At 38.5% G+C, this 22,928-nt stretch overlaps 1 protein-coding gene across 1 annotated transcript; it reads left to right on the forward strand.

Annotated features, from left to right (window-relative positions):
* Positions 1-388: 388 nt before the first annotated feature.
* On the forward strand, positions 389-22,707 carry GPLD1 (glycosylphosphatidylinositol specific phospholipase D1; the record flags this gene model as incomplete). Its single annotated transcript, XM_082291176.1, is given in 26 exon segments — positions 389-485; positions 3,281-3,336; positions 3,816-3,894; positions 6,422-6,519; positions 7,374-7,484; positions 7,742-7,790; positions 8,283-8,337; positions 8,983-9,090; positions 9,791-9,818; positions 9,906-10,045; positions 11,012-11,077; positions 11,318-11,441; positions 11,957-12,096; positions 12,929-13,115; positions 14,075-14,185; positions 15,192-15,266; positions 15,729-15,885; positions 17,604-17,745; positions 18,300-18,326; positions 18,328-18,397; positions 18,491-18,584; positions 19,159-19,335; positions 19,644-19,804; positions 20,058-20,084; positions 20,180-20,230; positions 21,397-22,707. Coding segments are annotated over 26 exon segments (2,508 nt in total). The 3' UTR covers positions 21,475-22,707.
* Positions 22,708-22,928: the final 221 nt, after the last annotated feature.

Here is a 22,928-nt window from a genome sequence, read left to right on the forward strand (position 1 = left end):
TTCTTTCATGAAATGTGATGTAGTTGTTGTAAGACAAGCACACCATGAGCTGGACAAACTGTGAGAGGATGCTCTTTCACACACTGCTGTATTTAACAGAAGTCTCACTGCTGCGGTGCAGTGATGCACTGGTTACACTGCTCAAATCCCAGCGATATTACAGAATTCAAGTGGGGAGCAGACCCATAGGTTATTTCTTTCTTTATATAAATTACTTTATTTGCAGTAAAAGAAAGCATTGGTATAAAATAGCCTTTCAAATTCGGCAGTCGTTTGCTTGCTGTGTCAGCAATATGTGTGAAAGAAAAGGCATGCTCCGTAACCTACATTTCAAAGGTCACAGTGCTACTGCTCCAGGCTTCTGAAAACCACAGTTGGAGCCAGCATCATGGTTGGTCTGAAGATTTGGTCTGTCTTGCTGGTTATACTCTACCGTTTCTGTCAAAGATGTGTCCCATGTGGAATTTCAACACATGTTGAAATAGGTAAGACATATTCAAAATGGATTTTCTTGTGTTTTGTGTTTCTTGTGAAGAGAAGTAAATTCAGATTCAGCTGGAAAGCAGAGAGAGGAAATAATGTTGAAGTAACGAGCAGTCTACATAATTTTAAAAATGTGAATAACAGACAGGAAAATGAGTAGTTTGATTTTGGAGTTTGAAATTTTACTGTTTTTTATAAGTAAAGTGCTTGAATTGACTTGGGTTGCATATTTTTCTGTCTCCTAAAACACAGGCATTATGTAACTGGAATGTTTTTGTCTGTGAGTCGTATGCAGATAGGGTTTGGTTTGGAGAAAGAAAAGGAATGCTTTAGGCAATTCGTGGGATTGTTATATTTAAACTAAAGAATAACAAAAGTCATTTGTGGTAGCTCTGTTTTCAAATCACCCTGTATTAATTATGCCACACCTGCATAAATAGATAAAATTCTGTAATGTGTTTGTACCTGTGATTAACATCATAAAAATTTTGTTCTGTGTCTCTTTCTGGTAGGTTGCTCTCTGTAGCCAGAACAGCGTAGATTTGTAGAGAATGAAGGAGAGAACTGAGTGAACATCAAAATGGAGAACTAGTTCTGTTTTGAATTTCTTGTTTGCCTGTGCTATTTTTAAAATCTGGCTTCTTCCACAGTTATTGCAAGCACAAATACGAGCAGTGTGAGGTTATTCTGAAACAGCTACTCATAATAACTGACAGTTCCAATTGTTTGTTCTTCTCTTTTTGTTTCTAAATCCATTGCTCAAACAGATGGTAAAATGTAGGATGTTGCCTTTATTCAGGTAATTTTCTCAGACTTTAGGTACTGAATACATGCAACTTTGAACAATTTCAAGGCTGGGATCATTCATGGTGTTTGGGACTGGAGTGTGTTCCCTTACTGAGTGTTGTACCCTTGGTCAGCATCCTGGAACAATTTGCTTTTCCTAACAGTGTGTCAAGAAACCCATAATAATCTGTAGGAGAAGTCATGGTGCCTGAGGTTAGGCAAGTGTACACAACTCTGCAAGCTCAGGACACTAATTACCAAGTATGCACTTCTGAGGAGTTGAAATAACAGATTTGCCAGAATAGAGTGTGTTTGAAAAAAAAAATCTGCAAAGAGAAACAAGCTTACAGATCTGTCCCAAAGCAGTCATTCTTTTTTTGTAATCAAAGGAGCATGTTGCAGAAAACACGCATTTATAGATCTTGGTTGTCTGAGGAGTTGTGTGTACACTGAACTATTGAGTCATAGTTTACAACAAATTTTGTAAATTACATTAAACTCTGATCAGCTCTGATGCTGCTGAGTTCTCTTACTGTTGTGCACATAGAAGTCTATAACAGTAAGATGAAAATATTTGCAAAAGTAAAACACTGAGTATTGCAGGAAAACAAAAACAAGCAAACAAAAAAAACCCCAAACAACAAACTGTAAAAAGGAATTCCTCTCACTTAAAGACAGCACCAAATAAATCCTGGACAGATTTTTGAAAGTACTTTTAAAATGATGGAAAGCTCTTCCTGTTCAGAATGTTGATCGTGTTCAGTGTGCTTGGCAGAGCTGTGCTGTGTCCTACTTGCATGGCCGTGCCTGGAGGCAGGTCTGAATGGGGAAGCTCTTCACCCCTAGGGGCTCCTGTCAGACTTGTGAGGCTCTGTGGAACTGTGGGGATCTGGCATAAAATGCCTTGTGACGGTGGAGTTGTAGAACCTGGGCCCACTTGAGTAGTGAGAGAAGTGTGGGGGAGGTGTGAAGCAGAAAAAGCAAACTGCCAAACTGAGGCTTTCCCACACTGGAATCAGAGATGTGTGTAGAAATGTCTGAACCTTAAAACTTTAGATTATTATTTATTATTTTGTTGTTGTTATTTCTCTTCTGGTACAAGGCTGGTCTTAAAGGTCTTAACTTACTTGTATAAGGATGATTAAATCACTGGATAAAATTCAAAGTTAAAGATCTTTCGAACCCACACAGTTTTGTCTAGATCTTATTCCAGAATGAGTGGATTGTTTTGGCTTTGGTGGGGGGAGTTTTTTGTTTGTTTGTTTCGTTGTTTGGTTTTTTGGGGTTTTTTGTGATGTGATTTATTTGGTAAGGAACAAATTAACTTCAGTCTTTGTAAATAGCTTTAGAGTCAATGTTGGGTGTTTTTAGAATACTGTTGATAGATTATTCCTGGGATCTAATATTAATAAGGAGGAGACCTCATTAAAGAAAAGAATGTCAGTTCGTTTCATTCACTTGTTATGACAGCTAAATAAAGATTTTTGGGAGTAAGAGTATCTGCCAATTCAGTAAATAAATACTGTTATTTACTGTGATGACTTTAGATTTTTGTTACTTTTCATGCATGTTAAAAATTAATCAAACTGTTAAACATCCACATTGATTCCCAACATGCCTTTTTCACTGCTAAGGGCAACAGTGAAACTTGAATACTGTACAGCTAGAACTCTGTGGTCCACACTTCATATGTGCTGGGTGTGGTCCTGTCATTTCACTGCTGTAGCTCAATTCTGAACATGGGGAGTTCATTTCCCTGCGATTTCAGCTTGGTTGGTTAGCTTGGGAGCTGGGGATTAGAGAGAGGCTGAAGATGTGCCACAGAAAGAGCACTTCCTTATTAACTCCCTAGGTGAGAAAACACCCTCTCACATGCACACCATTCTGTGAGAATGTGGCACTTGGCTTGGGTATGAAAATGTGTTGTGTTCTGGTTTTGATAATGCTTCTAACAAAACGTGGGCCTGGACACAATACCTATAAATCAACAGTTCAATATATTGTTTTTCAGCACATAGAGCTCTGGAATTTTTCACTAAGCATGAAGGGAGTGTTAATTACAGACAGGTAGGAAGCATATTATTGCTTAGTTTTGTACACCTTTCTTCTGAATGTTTTGTTTTCTGTCTTCTTGCCTTTCTTATTATTCTCAGTAATGCCTGTGTCAATATTGTGCTCAGACTGTATTTTTACCGTTTTTTATTGAAAATATTTTGACTCCTTCTGAATATTATTACAGGAATATAACAATGTGTGTATATATATACTTTGTGTGGTTTCTTGCATGTTTTCCTATCTTCTTTCGTCATATTCTGTGTGAGTGGTTGTATTAGAAGAATCAGTAGAGGATTTTGGAAACAGAGATTTAATAAAACTAAGGACAGCAAAATGACAGCAAGGTTTTGTGCACCACGTGGTGTATTTTACCAAGATGATAGTTGTATTTTGCTGGATATTTAGAACATATCTTTGATGTTGGTAGTAAAATGTAGTTTTGTGCTGTGCAATAGCCTTCTGATTCCTTTTTACCCCCATCCTTTACCCAGTTATTGCTAAACCACCAAGATGCTTTTCAGGCTGGGAGCATTTATCCTGATGCCTTTTATCCTCCAATCTGCAAACGTGGTAAGAAAAGCTTTGTAAGTCCAAATTATAACAACTGCATTTTTATGTGCAAATCCTGCAGAATTTAGTAGGGTTGAAAATGGTTATGTTGTAAGAAATGAAGTGTGGCCAAAAATGATTTCCCGCAAAAATTATCCACCATTTTTGTTAGAATCTTTTGGTTGAACTTTATAATGAAATAACACATTTGAAAATGTTTTAGAAAGTAACTCTTGGGTAAATGTAACTATTTAATGGGTGGGACAACTTGATAGAAGGATGCTGTTTGACTAAATTAGGTCAGATTACTGAGTACTGAGAGGACAAAATGGTCTTTTTTATATAAGTCTTAGGGAAGGCCTAAAGCTATTTCTGTATTTAAAAAGTCTTAGTTTCTATCAGATCAGTCAAAGAGAGGATAGGAGAATCTAAAAATCCCACAGCAACAAAATAGGGTAGGACTTGCTGGGGGTAGGTGGGCAAGTGTCAATAACATCCCAGTTTAAAGTCCCTTTTTTCCAGAGTGCAGTCTTTTGCCTTTTACTGTGCCTGTTGGAAATTAATGTCAGTCTTAATTTTGCTGCTTGCAGATCCAAAGTCTGCAGTACAAAATTTGCACCCTCTTGCACTAGCTGTAAAAAGTATGTCTTGACCTGCAGGTTGTCCCCTGGTTTTTCAACTCTAATAGGTCAGCTCTTGATCATAATCAACTTCTTCAGCAACATTAGAGCTACAAAACAGCCAGCTAGGCTTTGCTGTAGGATATTTGCTACTGAAATGGTAAATCTGGATAGTGAGCAATTGGCAAATGGGATAAAGAGCCTGTCCTCCAGCTACAAGCTAATAGCGTGTTTAGGCAAATACCAGAGACAGGGCAATGATAAGTACTTTGTGTGAGGATATCCAGCCAATTGATTGTTGAGATATTAGTGGAAGTTTAAAATATTGGAAGTAGTTTACCTTAGTGGGCTATGCAAATTCCATTAAATTTGGGGTGTACTTAGGATTTTTGTTTGGTTTAGAGCCAAATCACAGTTGCAGCCAAAATTCTCGTTGTTTCTCAGACACAGGTTGTTGATGCTGCCTGTTGGTTATGCCAACTACAGGCTGCTTAGTTTGTATCCTGATGTGCTCAGTTCACATCCAGATCACCTCTCTGCTCTGGTATTTTATACTGGTTCTGTCTTCTGTCACTTATGGGGTCACTGTTCTTTGTTTTCTGCCCAGCTCTGCCAGCTTCTTGTCCCAAATTTCAGTCTTGCTTTCCTTGTTTTCATGACTGATGTTCTCCTGGGATTTTTTTCAGTTCCTACTTCAGCTTGCCAATATCTGCCTATCTCGTCTTTCCCTTCTAAACATTTTGACCTGTCTTATACCAGGCCAGTGGTCAGAGCCTCTCTATCTGCAGTATCCAATCTTCGTTCCTTCACTTACGTTGGAGTCTATCTTGCCTTGTTAGAGTTGGACCACTTGTCAGCAGTCTCCTTAGTCAATGTGGAAGAAATAGGTACCTCTGCAGACCTGAGCTGTTTTAACTGAGAGTCACTAGATCAAGAACAAAGCCATCCAGAACAAAGCCATCCAGACTGCCTTTCTGGGCAGGAGACAGGCTTAGATGTAGAAGGCACTCTGATTTTGGCCAAGCAAGTACCATCCTTCTTTTATCTAGTTTAGCCTCACTGTAAAATGTCACTGCTCTCTCAGTGCTTAATCTACCCTAATATTGTTCAATTTCACATTACTGCATCAACAAACATGTGTTCTTCCTCCAAGAGTACTGATGGTCTGAACAATCTCCTGCCTACCTTCTTCCCCCTTAGAGAATTTAACATTGTGCTGCTTGGTCTGTTTCTGTCAACATCCCTTTGCACTTAGCTTTATGTAGGTACACAGAAATCTTTAGGCAAGGTCACTGTTAGATCCTACACAATCTTTTCTGCCTAAATTCAAGTGACAGTCATAATTGATTTTTCAAAAGAAACCTGATTTTTCCTCCTTTCCTCCCTTTTTCTCCTCCTACACCGACTGTATTTTGGCTAGTTTGCCTTTCTGTTGAAGATGATGGTGGTGATAATAATGACATTCATAACCCTCCTCTGCCCTGTGGAAATTGATACCTGTCAGAAAACATAATATTTTGAGCTGGCTGCCATTCCCAACAGCTTTTCTGCCATACAAGCGGATGCATTAATTCAGTCAACAGCTTCTCCGTCAGCTCTCTTTATCCTCTTTGCTTGGGAGGCAGCTTTTCATTGTACTGTACCTACTCACCGGCACAGAGAAAAGGAGCAGGCACAAAATTTTCAGATGCTTCAAACCAAAATCATAGAAGGTAAATCTAGTATCTCTTTTGATAGCATAAATCACATAAAATAAGTATCTTTTGGCTCTTTTCATTAGATAGAGTGCAAAATGTATCTTCTGCATTATACAAAATTGAACAAAAGTCTGTGGGGTTTTTAATGGAGAAAACTCTTTCTTTTCCTTTTTTCTTTTTCATTTTTCCCCAAAGAACAAATCAAATACTGATATAATTTTATTGCAATAGGAATGTTCCATGATGTATCTGAAGACACTCACTGGTCACCATTTCTCAAAGCAAGTATTGACTACATCAGAAGGAATTATCCTCAGCCTTGGGAGGAGGTAAGAAAATTGATTAACTTTCTCTTGATTGACTTTGCTTTCAACTATTTTCTTCACCTTCACTAGTTGTAATTTCATCCTTTGTGAGGTGTAGAAAAAACCCAACACTTTTCTATTAAAATCTCTGCTTGTATAGGAGCACTTGAAATCCTGTTTTAATCTTTGCCATACAAAAAATTTACAGTTTCCATATAAAGTCTGTCAGTTATCTCCACTGTGTTCTGGTGCTTATGATACATTTCATAGGTCCAAACTTTTAAATGTGGTTGGTGGTCTTGCATTCCTGTGAGATCTGGTTGAGGGTTTGCCATTTGAAAACCAGACATCTTTTAGAACTCTCATTTGTGAAATCTTGAACTTAGTCCAGATTTGCTCTTGTTAATGGTCTGTGAGCTATGAAGGAGGAAAGGAAAAACAATTTGTCAAAAGTGAGAGTGCAGAAGAATGTATTTCTCTCCTCTGTGTGGCTACACAACACCCATGGTGGCAGAGGGAGTTCACTCCTTGGAAGTGGAAGTTTTTATCCTTGGTCCAGGACAACAGTTTAGTACACATTTAACTCAAAGTATGCAAATTACCCTCACATCAACCATGTAATTCTATGGCCTTCGACTGTATAAAGTGCTTAGAGCTTCTCAAGTTACAAAAGTTGACCACAGCATCAAGCAATGAGTGGTCAGCACTCTTGTCATGGTAAATTCTTGTATTGTAAGAGTTTCTCACCTATCCTTGTATATGCATACATGGATATAGGTGAGAAACATACATACATGCACATCCGTAAAATGCTAACATTTTCTTAAAGACAGGAGTAAAATTACTGGTATTACTACAAATGGATTGTTGTTGTGTAGGCTACAGAGAAGCTGGTGGCTTTCCTGTTTGGAATTGCTTCACATGTGGTGGCAGATGTTAGCTGGCATAGCCTGGGCATTGACCAAGGATTTCTAAAGGCCATGGGAGAAGTAAGCCTGCATTGTTTTATTTATTGATACAACTGGATTTATTGGAACGGATAACTTCATTTTGGACTGCGGTGGGGAGGAAAGAGAAAAGCTGGAGTCCTGTTTCAGGAAGATTTTTGGAGAGACACAATGTCACAAACTTCGTAAGAGTGACGTTCGTCAGGTTTGGGACCTGTAAACATTAGTGTTGCTTGGAGAGTTTGTTTCTGCTCATATTAAAAGAAACAGGCAGTTCTCTTGTTTTTCTCTTTCTCCAGATTGATTTTCATGGTTCATACTCAGAAGCTCACAGTGTTGGAGATTTTGGTAATGTTTCTGTTTGCCAATCATAGATCCTTGTATTGGAATAGCTAGTCCTCTTCAAAACCATGGTGGTTGATTCTGTTTCTTATCCTGGGCAATGCAGGAGTAAGAATGGCATATGGACACTGTATTCTTGCCCTTCCCCATGGCTTGCAAAGCCCTGCTGTACCCATCCTTATGGTCCAAGTTTGAGGAGATGTGATAAGGCATATGGACATTTGGATTAAAGCCAAAATGCAGACCAAAGGATGCTAAGATTTAGATGGAGTCACTACTGTGATTTTAAATTGTACATTATTCTCTGGAGGTATAAAATGTGCAGCATACTTGCAGGTGAACCATTTGTGTATTCTAAATATATAGCTGGCAAATCCGCCACATAAATACATATAGAAGAGCCATGCATAGCTTCATCCACAGTGTTACTCATGACAGAAACTTAACAGGTTTTGTTTGTTGGGTTATGTGGGGTTGTTTTCATTCTTTCATCCTCAGGAGGAGATGTAGTGAGTCAGTTTGAGCTGGACTTCAGTTATCTGGCATCGAGTTGGTAAGATAATGAGGTTGCCTTCTTTAATATTTAATGTTCATTCTGTATAATCATATATAATATAATCACATATCACAATTCTGTATTGATCTGTTTTAACAAAATGCTGCCCTTCTTTATTTTTCTTTCAAAAGAAGCACTTGCAACTATTTTAAATGTATGAGTTTGGTATTCCTTATATGCATATTTACTGTTCCTTGACTTAAAAAACTGGAAGGACAGAAGAGAGTTTTATGTACAGGAACACAGCAAAAAAAGAGTAAATTATTTATCTCTGAATTTATAAGCAGTTATATATTAAATAACTAGTGAAAACTTTTTGCTGGAATGTCCTAGCAGCTAGTGAAATAACTCAGTTAAGTGGCAATCTAAGTGAGATTTACTTAAAGTTTTGGAAGTTGAAGATGTTGAATTCAGACAGTTTTAAAAGCATAAAAATGAGCAGAAGATTTAGATGCCCACTTTTTTTTCCCTCACAGTTGCATGTGCAATCCTGGTCTCTCTGGTATTTGTAAATCTTCATGACCTTATGCAGTCTTTTGAAATTTGGAATATTTTATGGGCTGTTGTTATTACAAGAACTTTAATCTTTTATTGGGTGATGTGGAACATCTGTTGTTGTAACACATTCTTTTTTTTTTTTAGGTATGTACCTGTCAAAGACCTAGCAGCTATCTATAAGGAATTTTATGGAAAAGAGATCATAACTGAAAGCACAATTGCTGAATGTACTTATCTGCTGTTTTTTGAACTGTAAGTTTAATATCTCTACCTGGGCTTTTGTAAGTGAAACATATGTAGGAGAATTATGACAATCATATTTGAAACACCTTATGCATTGATGTCAGCAATATAGGCTCCCTCCTAGACCCCAAAATCACAGAACATCTGAATTTTTTTAATGACTAGGATTAAAATTTGGACTTTTTAATGACTGTTAAATTAATTATTACACCACAGATGGTGAATCTTGACTATTTAATGCATTTATACATGTAACATATTTATGCCTATTTATTGGATAACAGCTGTGTCTTTAAGTACCATTGCACTGTTGTGCGTTAGCAATGTAATTATCATGTACTGAAGAAGTCTCTAGATACATGCCTTACCTACATTTTATGTAGATCCCTTCAAGTCCAAGAATAATTGAAAAGAGACTTTGGATATCTGGCAGTGTCTGCTTTTGAGTATCCTGAACAGCGTAGCTGTATCCTGTATTTCAGTTAATTACCAATAGTCACACAGCATTTACAAAAACTGTGAATCCTTCAAATTAAGGGCATTAAAGTTTTTATTGTTACTTTTTACATTACAACTTTAAAAATGTATTAACAACCAACATGGAAATATAACGACTTGCATAGTATTTACCATATAGGACTTTTGAAAAGAACTGTATAATAATTAAATATTAAATGAAACAAATTTTATTTCTGAAATTTTTTTTCAGGCATGGAGAAAGGCTTCTTGTTGGCAAGGTTGGTCTTCTGTTTTCTTTATAAAAATGAACATACAGCATGGAGACGATGTGATTCATCTTCCTGAGCATATTGCCTGTCTCTTAGCTTTTCCCAACATTTGCTAGTAAATCTACATTTCTGGTGGAGAAGTTCCATGAATATTTCCTTGGAGGAGTGGATGACATGGCATTCTGGACCAACAACATTTTTGAGCTGACGAGCCATATGCTAGAGAATGGAGCCAGGTATATTGTGTGCCCTGACCTATAGAACACAGTAGTCAAGTGCTGACACCCACTTAATTGTTCTTCTTAAGGCAGGTTCTTTCCTAGAAGAGGTGCTGAGCTTTAGATCCTCACTTGGACAGAGGGATTTCCATGTCTGCCTTTTACCCAGGCTCACAGGATTATGCAGGCCTTGATTTTTCTTTTGTTACGTGTTCACACTCCTTTGCCCTGGCAAGCCGCTGGCATGCCCAGGTGATACTTAGCAGGGAAAATTTGGGGCGTTCTTTAAGACATACTCAAGGCTTTGCTTAAATGTTGCATAGCCATGCCCTGAGGTTCTGCCTGGACTAGCAATCTGGGCCTGCACCTTCTGGCTGCTGCCATCAGTCAGCAAAGATGTCCCTTTTGAGGGGAGGTCAGGTATTACCTTCAGACCCTGAAGGCAAATAGAATTAGAAAGAGTAGGAGTATATACTCTAGTGTTTAAGCTCAAGCTTCTACTCACAGTTTCATATTTTTATAGAAGTTTAGCCTTGTATGGCTCTCTTACAAATGTAATCTTTCGTAAATAACTTCAGAAGACCAACAGTGGCAATTAATCCACCCATTTATATGGAAAATATCACTGTTGCTATTTTGGGAAATTATGTTTGAAATACAGAATGGTACAATCTGTTACATTCTTTGTTCCTAAATGGCACTTTCATTAAAAATGCTTTAGATTCATATAGATAACAGGGCATGTTACAATAAGTTTCCCTCAAGAGCTCTGTAAAGACATATGATACTCATACAGAACCTAATCAAGGTCATCAGATAAATATCACAGGGGTTTCTAAGGGTTATGATGATGCTCTAATTTTGATTTTCTTTAAAAAACTGATGACTTCTAACAGAGGAATCAGTAAGGATAAAAGTTGTATTTTTAGTTTCACTTCTCTTGTGGTAAAATCTTTAAAGTGCATTCTGTGTATTTTTCTTTAGTAGCTGTTACCTGCCTGAGAACCCACTGTTCATAAACTGCACAAAGGAGCACAAGGACAACCACGTGTAAGTGTAGCTCTGACAGTTTAAAGCTTTAGTAATGAAAAGAGAGTCTTCTGCTAATGCGGACAGTGAGCTACTGAAAATTAGAGATATTTTGGGTTATCTTTTTGAGTGTGAATTTGAGATTCTCTTAGTGTGAATAACTAAGTTCTGTGTAAAGGAACTGCAGAACCTAACAGAGACTTTTACCTCAAGTCATTAGTTCAGTTATATTAATTCTTATCACTGTCTTCTTTGTTTTAGCAGAAACAAACAATCAAAACATGAACATCACAAGAATACAACTTCTTTGCTTACAGAAACACTTGAGAAGAATATAAACTATACAGAGAGAGGAGTTCAATTCAACATACAGCCTTGGGCAACAGTAAGTGAGAAGTAACAGATGTGTCAGGTAAAATTCATCTCTATATAAAATTGTTTTCATTGCTGTCTGAAATGCTGCATGGTGGAGCAGGGTCTCTGGATGTTAGCAGTAGCTGACTTCATGGACATTCCAGTACCATTGTTAATCTATATATGTACGTCATAAGTACTCAATTTTTACACTTTGCTTATTGTATAGTGAAGTTAGAACACATCCTGCAGTGCCAAAAAAGACAAAATATATAGTTAGTATTTACATTTCACAGACATATAATTGCTTTTTTTGGGTTAAGAGCTCTCAGCAAGGCATAGCAGTGAACAATTAGTAGTGCTCCCTTTAGTGCATACAGATTTTTGTCTTTCTAAAATGGTGCTTATGATCTGAGTCAGACTCCTCTTAAATCCATGTGGTGATTTCCACTGTTGGTGACTTGATTTTTGAGGTGCCCCAAAAAGTTCTAGAGTTTCGATCTGTGTTTTAGCCACTGTTGTGTCTCTTTATTATTTTTATTTCAGAAATCCCTCCGCTTGATAAACCATGCTTTTAAAACCAATGTGTGGACAGCATTAGGAGCTACACATCAGAAATCTTCTAAGCACATCTCCAAGCCAGCAGCTTCATATTTTCTGACTTCACCCTATGCTAGGCTTGGATGGTTGGTAATTTTTTCATCCCACCTTCCTCTTGATTTCTTAAAATTTTGAGTACACACCAAAATATTATTGTTGATCCTTTGGATACTCTTTAAAGGTGAGAGTGCAAAGTTGTAAAAATCTGATGGAATGGCTTATGTTGTATGTTCAGAACAGCAAGTTAACCTGTAAGATTTTTCTTTTGGATGTTGATCAAGCTCCAAACGGAAGGAACCAACATTAGAACTAACACTGGCTCTAGTTCTGGGCAGTATAGGATCGTTGCTACCCTTTTTTGGTCGTGGGTTGATGTTTGTGCAAAATTAATTGTCTGTCATGAGTTGATGACTGATGATGTCTAGTGAGACTTCTTGGAAATACTTGAGACTAGTAGGGAGTTCAAAGATAGATTCAGGACAGAGAGAAGCATATTCTCTCTCCTTGCCAATGAGGTTCTACTTTGACCTGCAACAGGGAACAATAATAAAACAAATTTGCATTGCTGCTTATCTAACTTATTCTGTCTCAAAATTTGGATTTAATTCTTGAGTTTACTTCATACTGGCTAAATCAACAGTAGTTAGTTCTTTCCATGTTCCCTCTCTAAACTCCAACATGTTACTACTCTAACTCTTTTGCTTATCTCAGATGCACTAATGGAAGATGGTTGTTCTGGTTTTACTTAATTCAAGAAAACATAAATAAATATATGATATAAAAAATTCTGTGTAGATTTTTACAAAACTATATGGGGAAACACAGGTCCTGGTTTATCTGAATTATGGGGGTTTATCCCACTAATGTTGTGGTAGTCTGAAAACTAATGCTGATATTGTTGACTCCCTTGCTGTACAGGGCACTGATCTCAGCTGACCTAAACCAGGATGGATATGAAGATCTGGTGGCTGGAGCACCAGGGTACAGCACCATGGGCCATGTTCAGATAGGAAGGGTGTATGTGGTCTACAGCAACCAGTCGGGTTTGCCACTAGAGGACATGGATCTGGATGGGAAAGCTGACCAAGTACTACAGGGTCATCAGGTAAGGGGTCAAGGCAGATATTGGTCACTTAAATTTTTTTTGCCTGAAAACTGGTGAATTTTGACTGAGCATTGGTATCATTAATGTGTATGAGTATTATTCCTGAAATACTGCTCCTGATAAAAGATGTCATATGCTTTTCAAGAAAAATAATCATTATTAAAGTTCCGGGAACAATTGAAGTGATGGTGATCTGTGGGTTCACTTCCATTACTGTGCCACATAAGTGAGTACTAGACCTTAAAGTGCCCTTAAATAAAACTAAGGTTGTGTCTCTCTAAGCCACAGTATAGCTCATCCTCATCCCTGCATTTAAGAAAATATTGTGTTTCCTGTCCTTTTTAATCTAAAATTATTAATTTGAGATGTTTCAATTCCTTTGAGGCTACATTTCTTCATTAATTGATAACTTCTCCCCAAATCATTTTGTCTGTAGTAAGAGTATTGAAAAAAAAAAAAAGAGAAAACTGATTTGACATGATGGTGGCTGGTTTGTAACCAAGAAGTAGGAGCAAATGACCCTTTTGAGTGTTAAATATGATCCTCTGTAGAAAATACCTTTAGTCACAAAGAATATAATAGGGAGGAATGAGCTACATTTCATTTTAATTTGTTTCTGTGGTTATAAACTGTGAAGTAACAGCTGCTGTCTTCTTACAGAGTGTTTTACTGGTTCCCAGTCATAATGCTGTCAACAGGAAAGACCATAAGCTTAACATCAATGGTGCACTGGACTCAGAAGAGGAAATAGCAAAGCAGCACCATATTATGTTCTGTTGTCCTTCATTTTAACACAACCAACTTTGAGTTAGTGTGTTGGCATGGGGGTTATTACTTAGAAGAAAAAAGAATTGTTGGGATAGACTTTTGTCATCTATTTCTAGTCTTCCCTGTGCAAATGTGCCGTAGGTTTTCACGGTTTTGACTTGAAAACATGAGAGCAATCCCTTTCCTTTTAGCCTTCAGGAAGATTTGGTTCTGCCTTGGCAGTCCTGGACTTCAATGAGGATGGAGTGCCAGATCTGGCAGTTGGAGCACCTTCTGTGGGATCTCAGTTTCTTACTTACAAAGTAAGCTACAAACATGGGTTTGTTAGGGCTTTTTTTTAACTCTCCAAACTGAATGTTTTTATTGATACATATTTTTTTAAACATTGAAATGAAAGAGAGAATTTCTGTTGTTGCTCAAGGTGACTTTGTAATTTAAACAGATGTTTATAACCTTTGTGGGTACTTTGACTGGAGCAACAGCAATGACAGCTACCTGTATTTCTCTTTCAGTGGCCTTTTTGCACATTAGAAATCCAAACCAGATTGCAACTTTGCAGCACTGACATGTTGGAAATGTAAGGGGCCATTCATGAAATACAAATGTACCCTTTATATTTAGGAACAGAGAGTCTGGAATGGACCTCATGGGTCAATGAGTTTTGTCATATGCTGTCACAGGGCAACAAATGGTAACTAAAATGTGATACGAACACAGACACACTTGCTAAAATAACCAAGTTACAGAGGCTTAATGACTTGCAGCTTACCAGATAAGCCCATATAATGGTCCCTGAGTATTTCCAGGCCATGCAAACTGAGAGGTAAAATGTTTTGATTTAAACGATATCCATTAAGCTTAAAACTCTTCAGAATTTTACATACTAATTTAGCTGCCTGAATAAGAATTTAAGTGCTTTTATTTAGACTCACCACTTGGAAAATTGTGTGCATCTGTTGTGCCTGGCACTGTTTGCCATTGTATTATAAATTAACAAAATTTGAGCCATCTGAACGTGTGTATTATGAGTATAAATTATACACTATACTGCCCTTGCTCCTTACACACAGTATGATGAAAATGTACTTCTCTAGTTTGCTGCTTGGTTACAGCAATACCCATTACCCATGGATATTCTTAGATTTGGGGTGGGAAAGAAAATAATATGGGAAGGCTCTGAGAGGAAAAATAAAGTTGTATGAATAGCCCTTGCAGAACTGTTCCACTCCTTGTGATTGGCCTTGGATTTAATACTTAGTACTGACAAGCAGGTGGTCTCATGCCTCATTTGCCTTTTATGCTGTTTAGGGTGCTGTATATGTCTACTTTGGAACTGAGGGAAGAGGCTTGGCACCCGAGCCAAATGTTACCATAACTTGTCAGGTATATTGACAATGTAATATCCTGTTTATACTATCCTGTTAGATGGGCTGACACATGGGCTACACAAGCAGGAGGTGAGATAAAGGGGAAAAGAGCTTATGGGCTTAATAAAAAAAAAATGTTAAAATCTAACTTATTGTTGCAAGGAAATTTAGACTGAGGGGGATGGAGTAAGCAGGTGCTTGCTTAGATTGGTTTTATGTGGGAAAGACATTTATACCCCAGTGCAGGGGAGGCAGCAGGGTGAATAGCAAGGTGCATAGCCCTCACAACCAAAAAAAGCCACCAAAAAACCCTGACCCAAACCAAACAAAAAACCAAAGAAAACAAAATTGAAGCCAGGGAGTGGGAGGGTAATTTGGTCAGAAGCAAAGTTAGCTCTTTAGAATTAAGTTGCTCTATTTTGCTGCAGAATTGATGGTTTAAGTTTTATTTCGGGCTTAAACTAACTGTTTATTGCAGTATTCCTACTGTAATCTTGGTTGGTCCCTCCTGGCAGCTGATGTTGACGGGAATGGAAAAGCTGATCTGGTTGTGGGCTCTCCATATGCACCAGGTGGTGGGAAGCAGAGAGGATTTGTGGTTGCATTTTACTCTCATATCAACAGGAGTGACCAAGGTAATATTTATTGAGTAAATTAACCCTCCCATATTTTATGTGACTGTTCATTTGTTCCTAATTAATCCTGGGATAATTCAGGCTTGGAGTGATCTCAGAGGCTGTCCCTCCTGCTCAGTAAGGGATAGCTGTGAAGCCTGACCAAATTGCTCAGGGCTTTGTCCAGTTGCATCTTAAAACCTCTAATGATAGAAATTGCACAGCCACTCTGGGCAGCTGCTGTACTTCTTGGCAGTCCTCATAGGGAAAAAAATCTCTTGTTACAGCCAGTATGAACCTTTCTTGTTTCACTTTATGTTCATTGTCTATTGTCTTCCCACCATGCATAGTGACCTCATAGGCATGGAAATCATTGAACACCCCTACTAAATTTGCTCCAGTTTAACAACATCTTTCCTGTTACTGAACAATATATTATAGGTGTGATTTAGGGAACAATCACTTCTCTCAATGTCTTTGCCATGCTCCTGCTTATACAGTCTAAGGCACTGTTGGCTGTCTGCTGTCAGAGCCTCACACTCAGGTCTCTGCCCACCAGGATCTCCAGGGCCTTTTCCACGTGGCAACTCCCCAGCCAGTCTGTCCCTAGCTGTATCACTGCAAGGGCATCTCCTTTCCCAGGGTTAAGCTTTGCATTCATTCTCACTGAATTTTGTGAGGTTCCTGTCAGCCTGTTACTCTAGCCTGCGTGGGTGCCCCTGAATAGGACCACTCCCCTGCAATCTCCTGTAATCTGCCAACTTCACAAAACAGCATCTTGTTGCCTTGTCTAAATCATTTATAATAAAGTGTCCAACGGGATGAGTCAAAAGATTGATCCCTGAAGGCACTCCACTTGTTGCAGGCATTCAGAGAACAACACGTTCTCCGCTCTTGTCAGGGTGATCCTCTCAACCAGGTTTTTCCCATCTGGTTTTCTGTCCATCCAGACTGCAGTGTCCCAGCTGGGATGCAAGAACATTGTGGGAAACTGTGTTGAAAACCTTTGCTAAAGCAATGGATTCAACTATATATTGTGAGTCCAGGGTAGGCTGGTTCCAGGTTTGGAAAATTGCAAATGAACGTCAACAAATCAATCTTTATCATTCTGTACATTCCTTCATGTGGCTAAAGAGGAATGCTACAAGTGAATGTAGTTAATGGGTACAGGTGATGAGGTTTCTAGTGAATGAGGGAGGAAATGTCATAGATGGAGCTAAATAATAAAGCTTGGGCAGCTTAGTCAGAATCATGTAATTGAGATTTACAATAATGCTTAATTGTTGCAGCTTATTCTAATTCATGTAAAATTAGAAACCACAAGAACATGGGTTTCAAAACACTGCTAACTGACATTTTTGTAAAACCAAAGCACAGAATGGGTTATTTAAATTATAGCCAGAATGATTTGAAGCTCTCCCACCCAGCACCCTTGAAGAGTTACAAATTCTGATAAACAGTAAGTAGTTTAGGGCAGGCTTGAGTGGTAGCTTTCACATACTTCATGTAGGCTTTTGGAAGGATTGAGAAACAGGCTGTGTCAAATAAAAGCTTTCACCAGCCAGCAGAGCTGCAGGGTGAGTAAGCAAAGTCAACAATTACTGGTGCCATGTCATGGGCAGTGTAACTTTGCAAAGAGAAACTTGTTGTCATAGGGTGAATCAGTGGATGATTGCAAATGGGTTTTTCAATGCCAGGGCACACGAAGATTTAACTCATATTTTTTTCTGGTCTCTCAGGACTCCTGTCAGTACAGGATGCCAACTGGATGATGGAGGGGGAAGAAAACTATGCTTGGTTTGGATTTTCACTTGCCAGCTGCCAGCTGGAGAACGTAACATTATTGCTGATTGGTAGCCCTACATGGAAGACTTGTTCTAGGTATGTTGTATGTGACATCTTCTGTCTCCTCCACTCTGCTCTACTTCTGCAAGGTTTAAAATTTGAAATAGATTAGACTTCCAGCTTTTTAGGAAGTTTCCTTTTTGTTCTGCTTAGAATACTTTCATTAAATTTGTATTTTTATGCCTTCACCCTTCCCTATGAAGACAAGGGTTTTTAGACCATCTCTAGGGCAGGTCTCTGTTATTTAGAGACACTTAAGAATTTCTTGGGTTTTCTTGGGGAGGAAGAGGGGTCACAAAAATGCTGATGGGTAAGGCATGCCTTAAATAATTGTATGGATACCTCTTACTTTGATAGAGCATTTTTGAAAGCAAATTAAACACGAAGATGTCTTGGATGATAAAAAAGTGGATAGACAGACCAAGTGTGTGCTCTAAATATTGTGTAATTAGTTAGAACAAGTATGGGAATTACTAAAATAGATTTCTAGAATTTGTCAGGCACTATTATTGCAAAGTAAAAGGGGAAAACATGTACAATAATATGTTGTTACATACAAATTTATTTTGCATTGTAATTGCATTGTCAAGCTGCAATACCCTCTTGTCGGATGTCAGAGAGTGTTGGGAAGGTGTACGGGTATAACCCACCAAGTACTGAGCGCTGGTTTGAGATAACTGGAGAGAAGGTAGGGCTCCTCCTTTAGTATGGGACCTTGTGAATAATTTGAAGTAAAGTGACATTCTGTAGAAATTACATAGGTGTTTTAAAAATCTGACAGGAGATGGGCAGAATGGGTTTGTCTCTGGCCAGTGGTGTGATGTCTGTGGCCGGAAACACAAGAAAAGTTTTGGTGGTGGGTGCACCTACTGCAGGTATGTCCTGAAAATTGGAGACCATTTCTACTTAAGGATGTTTGTTTCTGTATGACTCAAGGAGAGATACAATGTTTAAGTTAGAAAAGGGACCTTTGAATTGCCATGAAATTAAAAAAAAACCAATTAGAAATCACTGTAATCACCTGTATGTGCCTTACACATAGAGTCCTCTCTACTGTGCTTCAACTTGAGTGGGTCTTTTTCCTTCCTTAAAATGGGCTTAACATTACTGCTTTGCATTCTTTATGTAACAGTGATTTGCTAGCAGACTGCATATTTCTTGGAAATGAAACCACACAGTATTTTGTCCTCACTCTGGCAGTAGGCAGTAAGGAACTGAGGATGTCAAAATGCAGAAGTCTAAGTTGAATCCATTTCTCCCCTGGTACTGTGACTAAAAGATTTTTTTTTCCTATGCTAATTAGTGTTAAAGGCATATAATGTTTGATGTTATTTGATACATTATATTATCCATTTTATGTAATGCCAGTATTACCTAAAATTTTAAGTATTAAACCTGAGTTCCTGTGTCTGATGCTCAACATCTGTTATTTCTTTTTTTTCCTTCCAGACAGCCTGTCTAGGATTTTATTTATGTCCTCAGTGCTGCATCAAGCTGGACTGGCTCTGGTATATGACCTGTCAAACAGCACCAAGCCTTCTTTGCTCAGCACATTCAGTGGGGACAGGAGGTTTTCTCGTTTCGGAGGAGACATTTACTTAAGTGATCTGGATAATGATGGGCTAGGTAAAGCTTGAATCTAGACCAGAAGTGAAGGGTTTAACTTTTGGCAACAGGAAAATTGGTCACCTACATACTCATACAAGTGCTAACCACAGTCTGCTTTCCCAATTGAATTGTACCAGTATTCCACTGTGCCTTACAGGGAGGCCTCTGTAAAACCCCAAGCAACTCAGTCAGAAATTGAAACATTTTAGCTGCCATCATTAATAGGAATTGTGGCATCTAGAGGCATGTAAATGCCAGCTCTCCCATGTTTTGATTTAGCATTAGTTCACTTCTGCTGTGTCATGTCCTCTTTGTATTATGTGCAGATGAAATGATTGTGGCATCCCCACTGCGAACTAACGGTGTCACCTCAATCCTGGCTGGTGCGGCAGCTGGCCGCGTTTATATTTACAACGGCAGACAGGCATCCTCGGGGAATGTGACAGGCCACTGCACATCATGGACATCTCCCTGTCCTGAGGACTGGGTAAGAATACAGGAAAGTGAATTCTGGACATGAATTTAGAATTATAACTAATTAATCACATCCAGTACAAATACCAAGTGTGTTCTGCCTTGGTTCCAGAAAACAGAAGGTTTTCTCAGGTTTCTGAACCTCTGCAATTTGGCTCCTCCTGTTTGTTATTAAATTACTTTGCTGTTTAGAGCCAGGGTTAACATACTGGTCTTCTACTCTCCTCCACTGACTTTTTGTTTTTCCTCCTTTTTTTCTTCTTCAGGCACAGTATGTTCTGATTTCTCCTGAGGTAAGTAACCAGAAAACAAACTACTGAGAAAAATTAAAAAGTCCTACTTAAAAAAAACCCCTAGCAGTATTATAACCAGCAATGTTATTTTATAGGAACTATCAAGATTTGGGAGTTCCGTTACCACTGTGAAATCTGAAAGAAAGGTGAGAAAAATTACTGTTGTTGGCTGTTTCATAACATCCTTCTACCTCACTTGAATATACTAGCTAACACCTCACATGTATCTTACACATTTTCAAAAGTCTTAAGTTCTTTACATAGTTAATTAAGTCACTCTCTGAACTGGTAATTAAACCCATTTTATAGGTTGATGAGCTATGGAGTAGCCAACATTTTGGCACCTGAATTGAAAGGTTTGAATCACTTTAAACCAGCCTAAATTCTAAAGTGCTTAGGAGTTTGTTGAAAGGTTCCATGGGAAATGCAGCATAGGTGCCTCCTGCCTTTACTATTCATGCCTGCCTGTATGCAAAGTGGATGCTCAGCTGTGGAGCAAACCGAGCACTCAAAACCATTCCTCTCATTTAGTCTTTACAGGTTTGCTGTCCTGGCTATCACTTGCAGTGAACACTGTTCATATGTCATGTGTTTGTAAGCATAGAGAGGTCCAATTCTTACCTGACTGATTTAGGATGTGTTTGCGTACCTGTTTCTCTTTGTTTCCCTCACATGCCCAGTTTTTTACCAAATGCCAATTGCTACATTTCTATAATGCACTGAGGAACCTTTTTTCAGCTGGAAAATTACTTAGTGCTTGTTCAGCTGAGTTCCAATGTTCTGCTCACTCTGACATCATCTCCATGAGGACTAGGGTTCTCTGTGTGAATACAGAAGAAGCCTCAGTACTAGGCTGAGGAGGTCTTCAACAACTGGTATTTGACTTCTTGTGTTAAAACATGCAATGGACAAGCACCTGGAAATTCTTCTCAGCTAGGTTAGGGTGCATAATCCAACACCTGAAACAGAGGCACTGCTGAGTGCAAGCGAGGCTATTCTCCAAGCATTTGTGTTCTGTTGCTATGGCACCACTCTAGTCCACACTCCAGCTTCATCTGTCTTGATATTAGCTCTGAGAAGCAGTTTATATGGGCAAGAGATTTATTTCATTTGTTCCAGCTTGCTCCAGTTCCCCAAATGAAATAGTATGGCAAACAGACTTTAACTGCTACTCTGATGAGGTGGGCTGCTGCCTCATTTCCCATCACATTTCTGTATGACACTAAGGAGATGGTCAAAATCCATGGGGGAAGCTTAAGGCAGCCATGCACCTACAGTTACATTTTGCTACCTTTGCTCTTTATCCCTGCAGAAAGAAGTTGTAGTGGCAGCAGAGAGAAGTTCTGCAAAAGCTCGGCTTGGTGGAAGGCTTTTTGTCTACTCACTCTAAAAGTGCACAGTAGCCTGGAAGACCAGGGCACACGTGGTCTTCTAGTGAAGAATCTCTGTAGTCTTTGTGCTACTTTCCTGAACTCACGCAAACCAACAGACCCCGTCAGCAAACTTTTGCTGAATTCTGTGGTGGGCAGCAGCACTGCTTATCTAGAACCAGCTGGTCTGAAAACCTTTTAGAGGTTGAAATGAGCAGGCAGCTGGATTTTTGGTAGTACTATTTGGCCGTATAAGGAATGTCCAGTGGCCACCTTCTTTACTGGCCAGATTCGAGTATCTTCTTGACAAAACTGGGAAACTGCAGCACATCATTTACAATGCCTTACATACTGTGATAAGGATAAGGATTCTAAGTTATGGGAAGTTACTGAAAAAGTAATAAGCATGGAGCAGCTTTAAGACTGACAGAAAGGTGAGTGCTGGCTCAACAAGACTGTCTCTCTCTCCCTCAAGTCTTAAGGCCTGCACTGAGGGTATAGTGCAGCTTGGATCTCCCAGGGAAAAAAGAACAAGCAAGACTAATGAAGTTTTAGGAAATGCTTTTGCAATTGTGGCTGATTACTCTGACATCCTTTCTGCTTTACTGTAAAATTCCATGACCATGGTAACATAGAATTGTTAATGGCTTTTATTGTTAACAGTATTGTCTTTAACTAATTAATACTAATTTTGTATGATACAGGTTTAACAGAGTGTGCATCAATTATCTATTAAACAACTTGAGCAGCAGAATGGGTTGATCCTATTATTACCAACGCTACTCTGTAGACACATATGTGTATGTGTTTTCTCTCTCTTGCCTCCTTCACAAAGGCAAAGCATTATTTTTATTCTAAATAAAATAGCACAGAATTCTAGAGGTCATACTCCAAAATCAAACACTTCAACTTACGTTCCTAGGAATTCTCTTTAAAGGATGTTGCTTTAAGCAAATCAAAAAAGGCAAGGTGAACATTAGCTTGATGTACAATGTGTTCTGCCATCTACTTTAAGGACTTGCCCAAACAGCAAAACACTTTAAAAAAGAAGTTAAATCTGAACTTCGTGACAGAAGTAACTGGATAGAACTGGGATTGCAGTGCTTACCTTACAAATCTGTTAACTGTGGTACAAGGCAAAACAAGCAATGCACCTTTAAGGGCAGAATAAAGGTTTTCTTTTCAAATCAAAATTGACAAAACCAGTATGTTCTGTAGCAATTCCATTCTCAACATACACTCTCCACTCGCTTTTGTTTTTCCTATGTATGATCTCCCCATAATTTTATTGCACTTGACTGCATTTTGATTACTTGAATTGTAAGAAAACCCTTAAACATTTGTGTACGTCTGTAAAGAGAAAAAGCAGTCTTGTAGAAGACATGTCTTTCTCTCGGTGTTTTTATTGTGCTTTAAGTCAGTTATGTACAGGTGAAGAGTCAAAAGGAGTCCACAGAAGCCTCCCTGCACAAAA

The sequence above is a fragment of the Coloeus monedula genome, assembly GCF_965178545.1.
Source record: "Coloeus monedula genome assembly, chromosome: 1".
NCBI classification, from domain to species: Eukaryota; Metazoa; Chordata; class Aves; order Passeriformes; family Corvidae; genus Coloeus; species Coloeus monedula.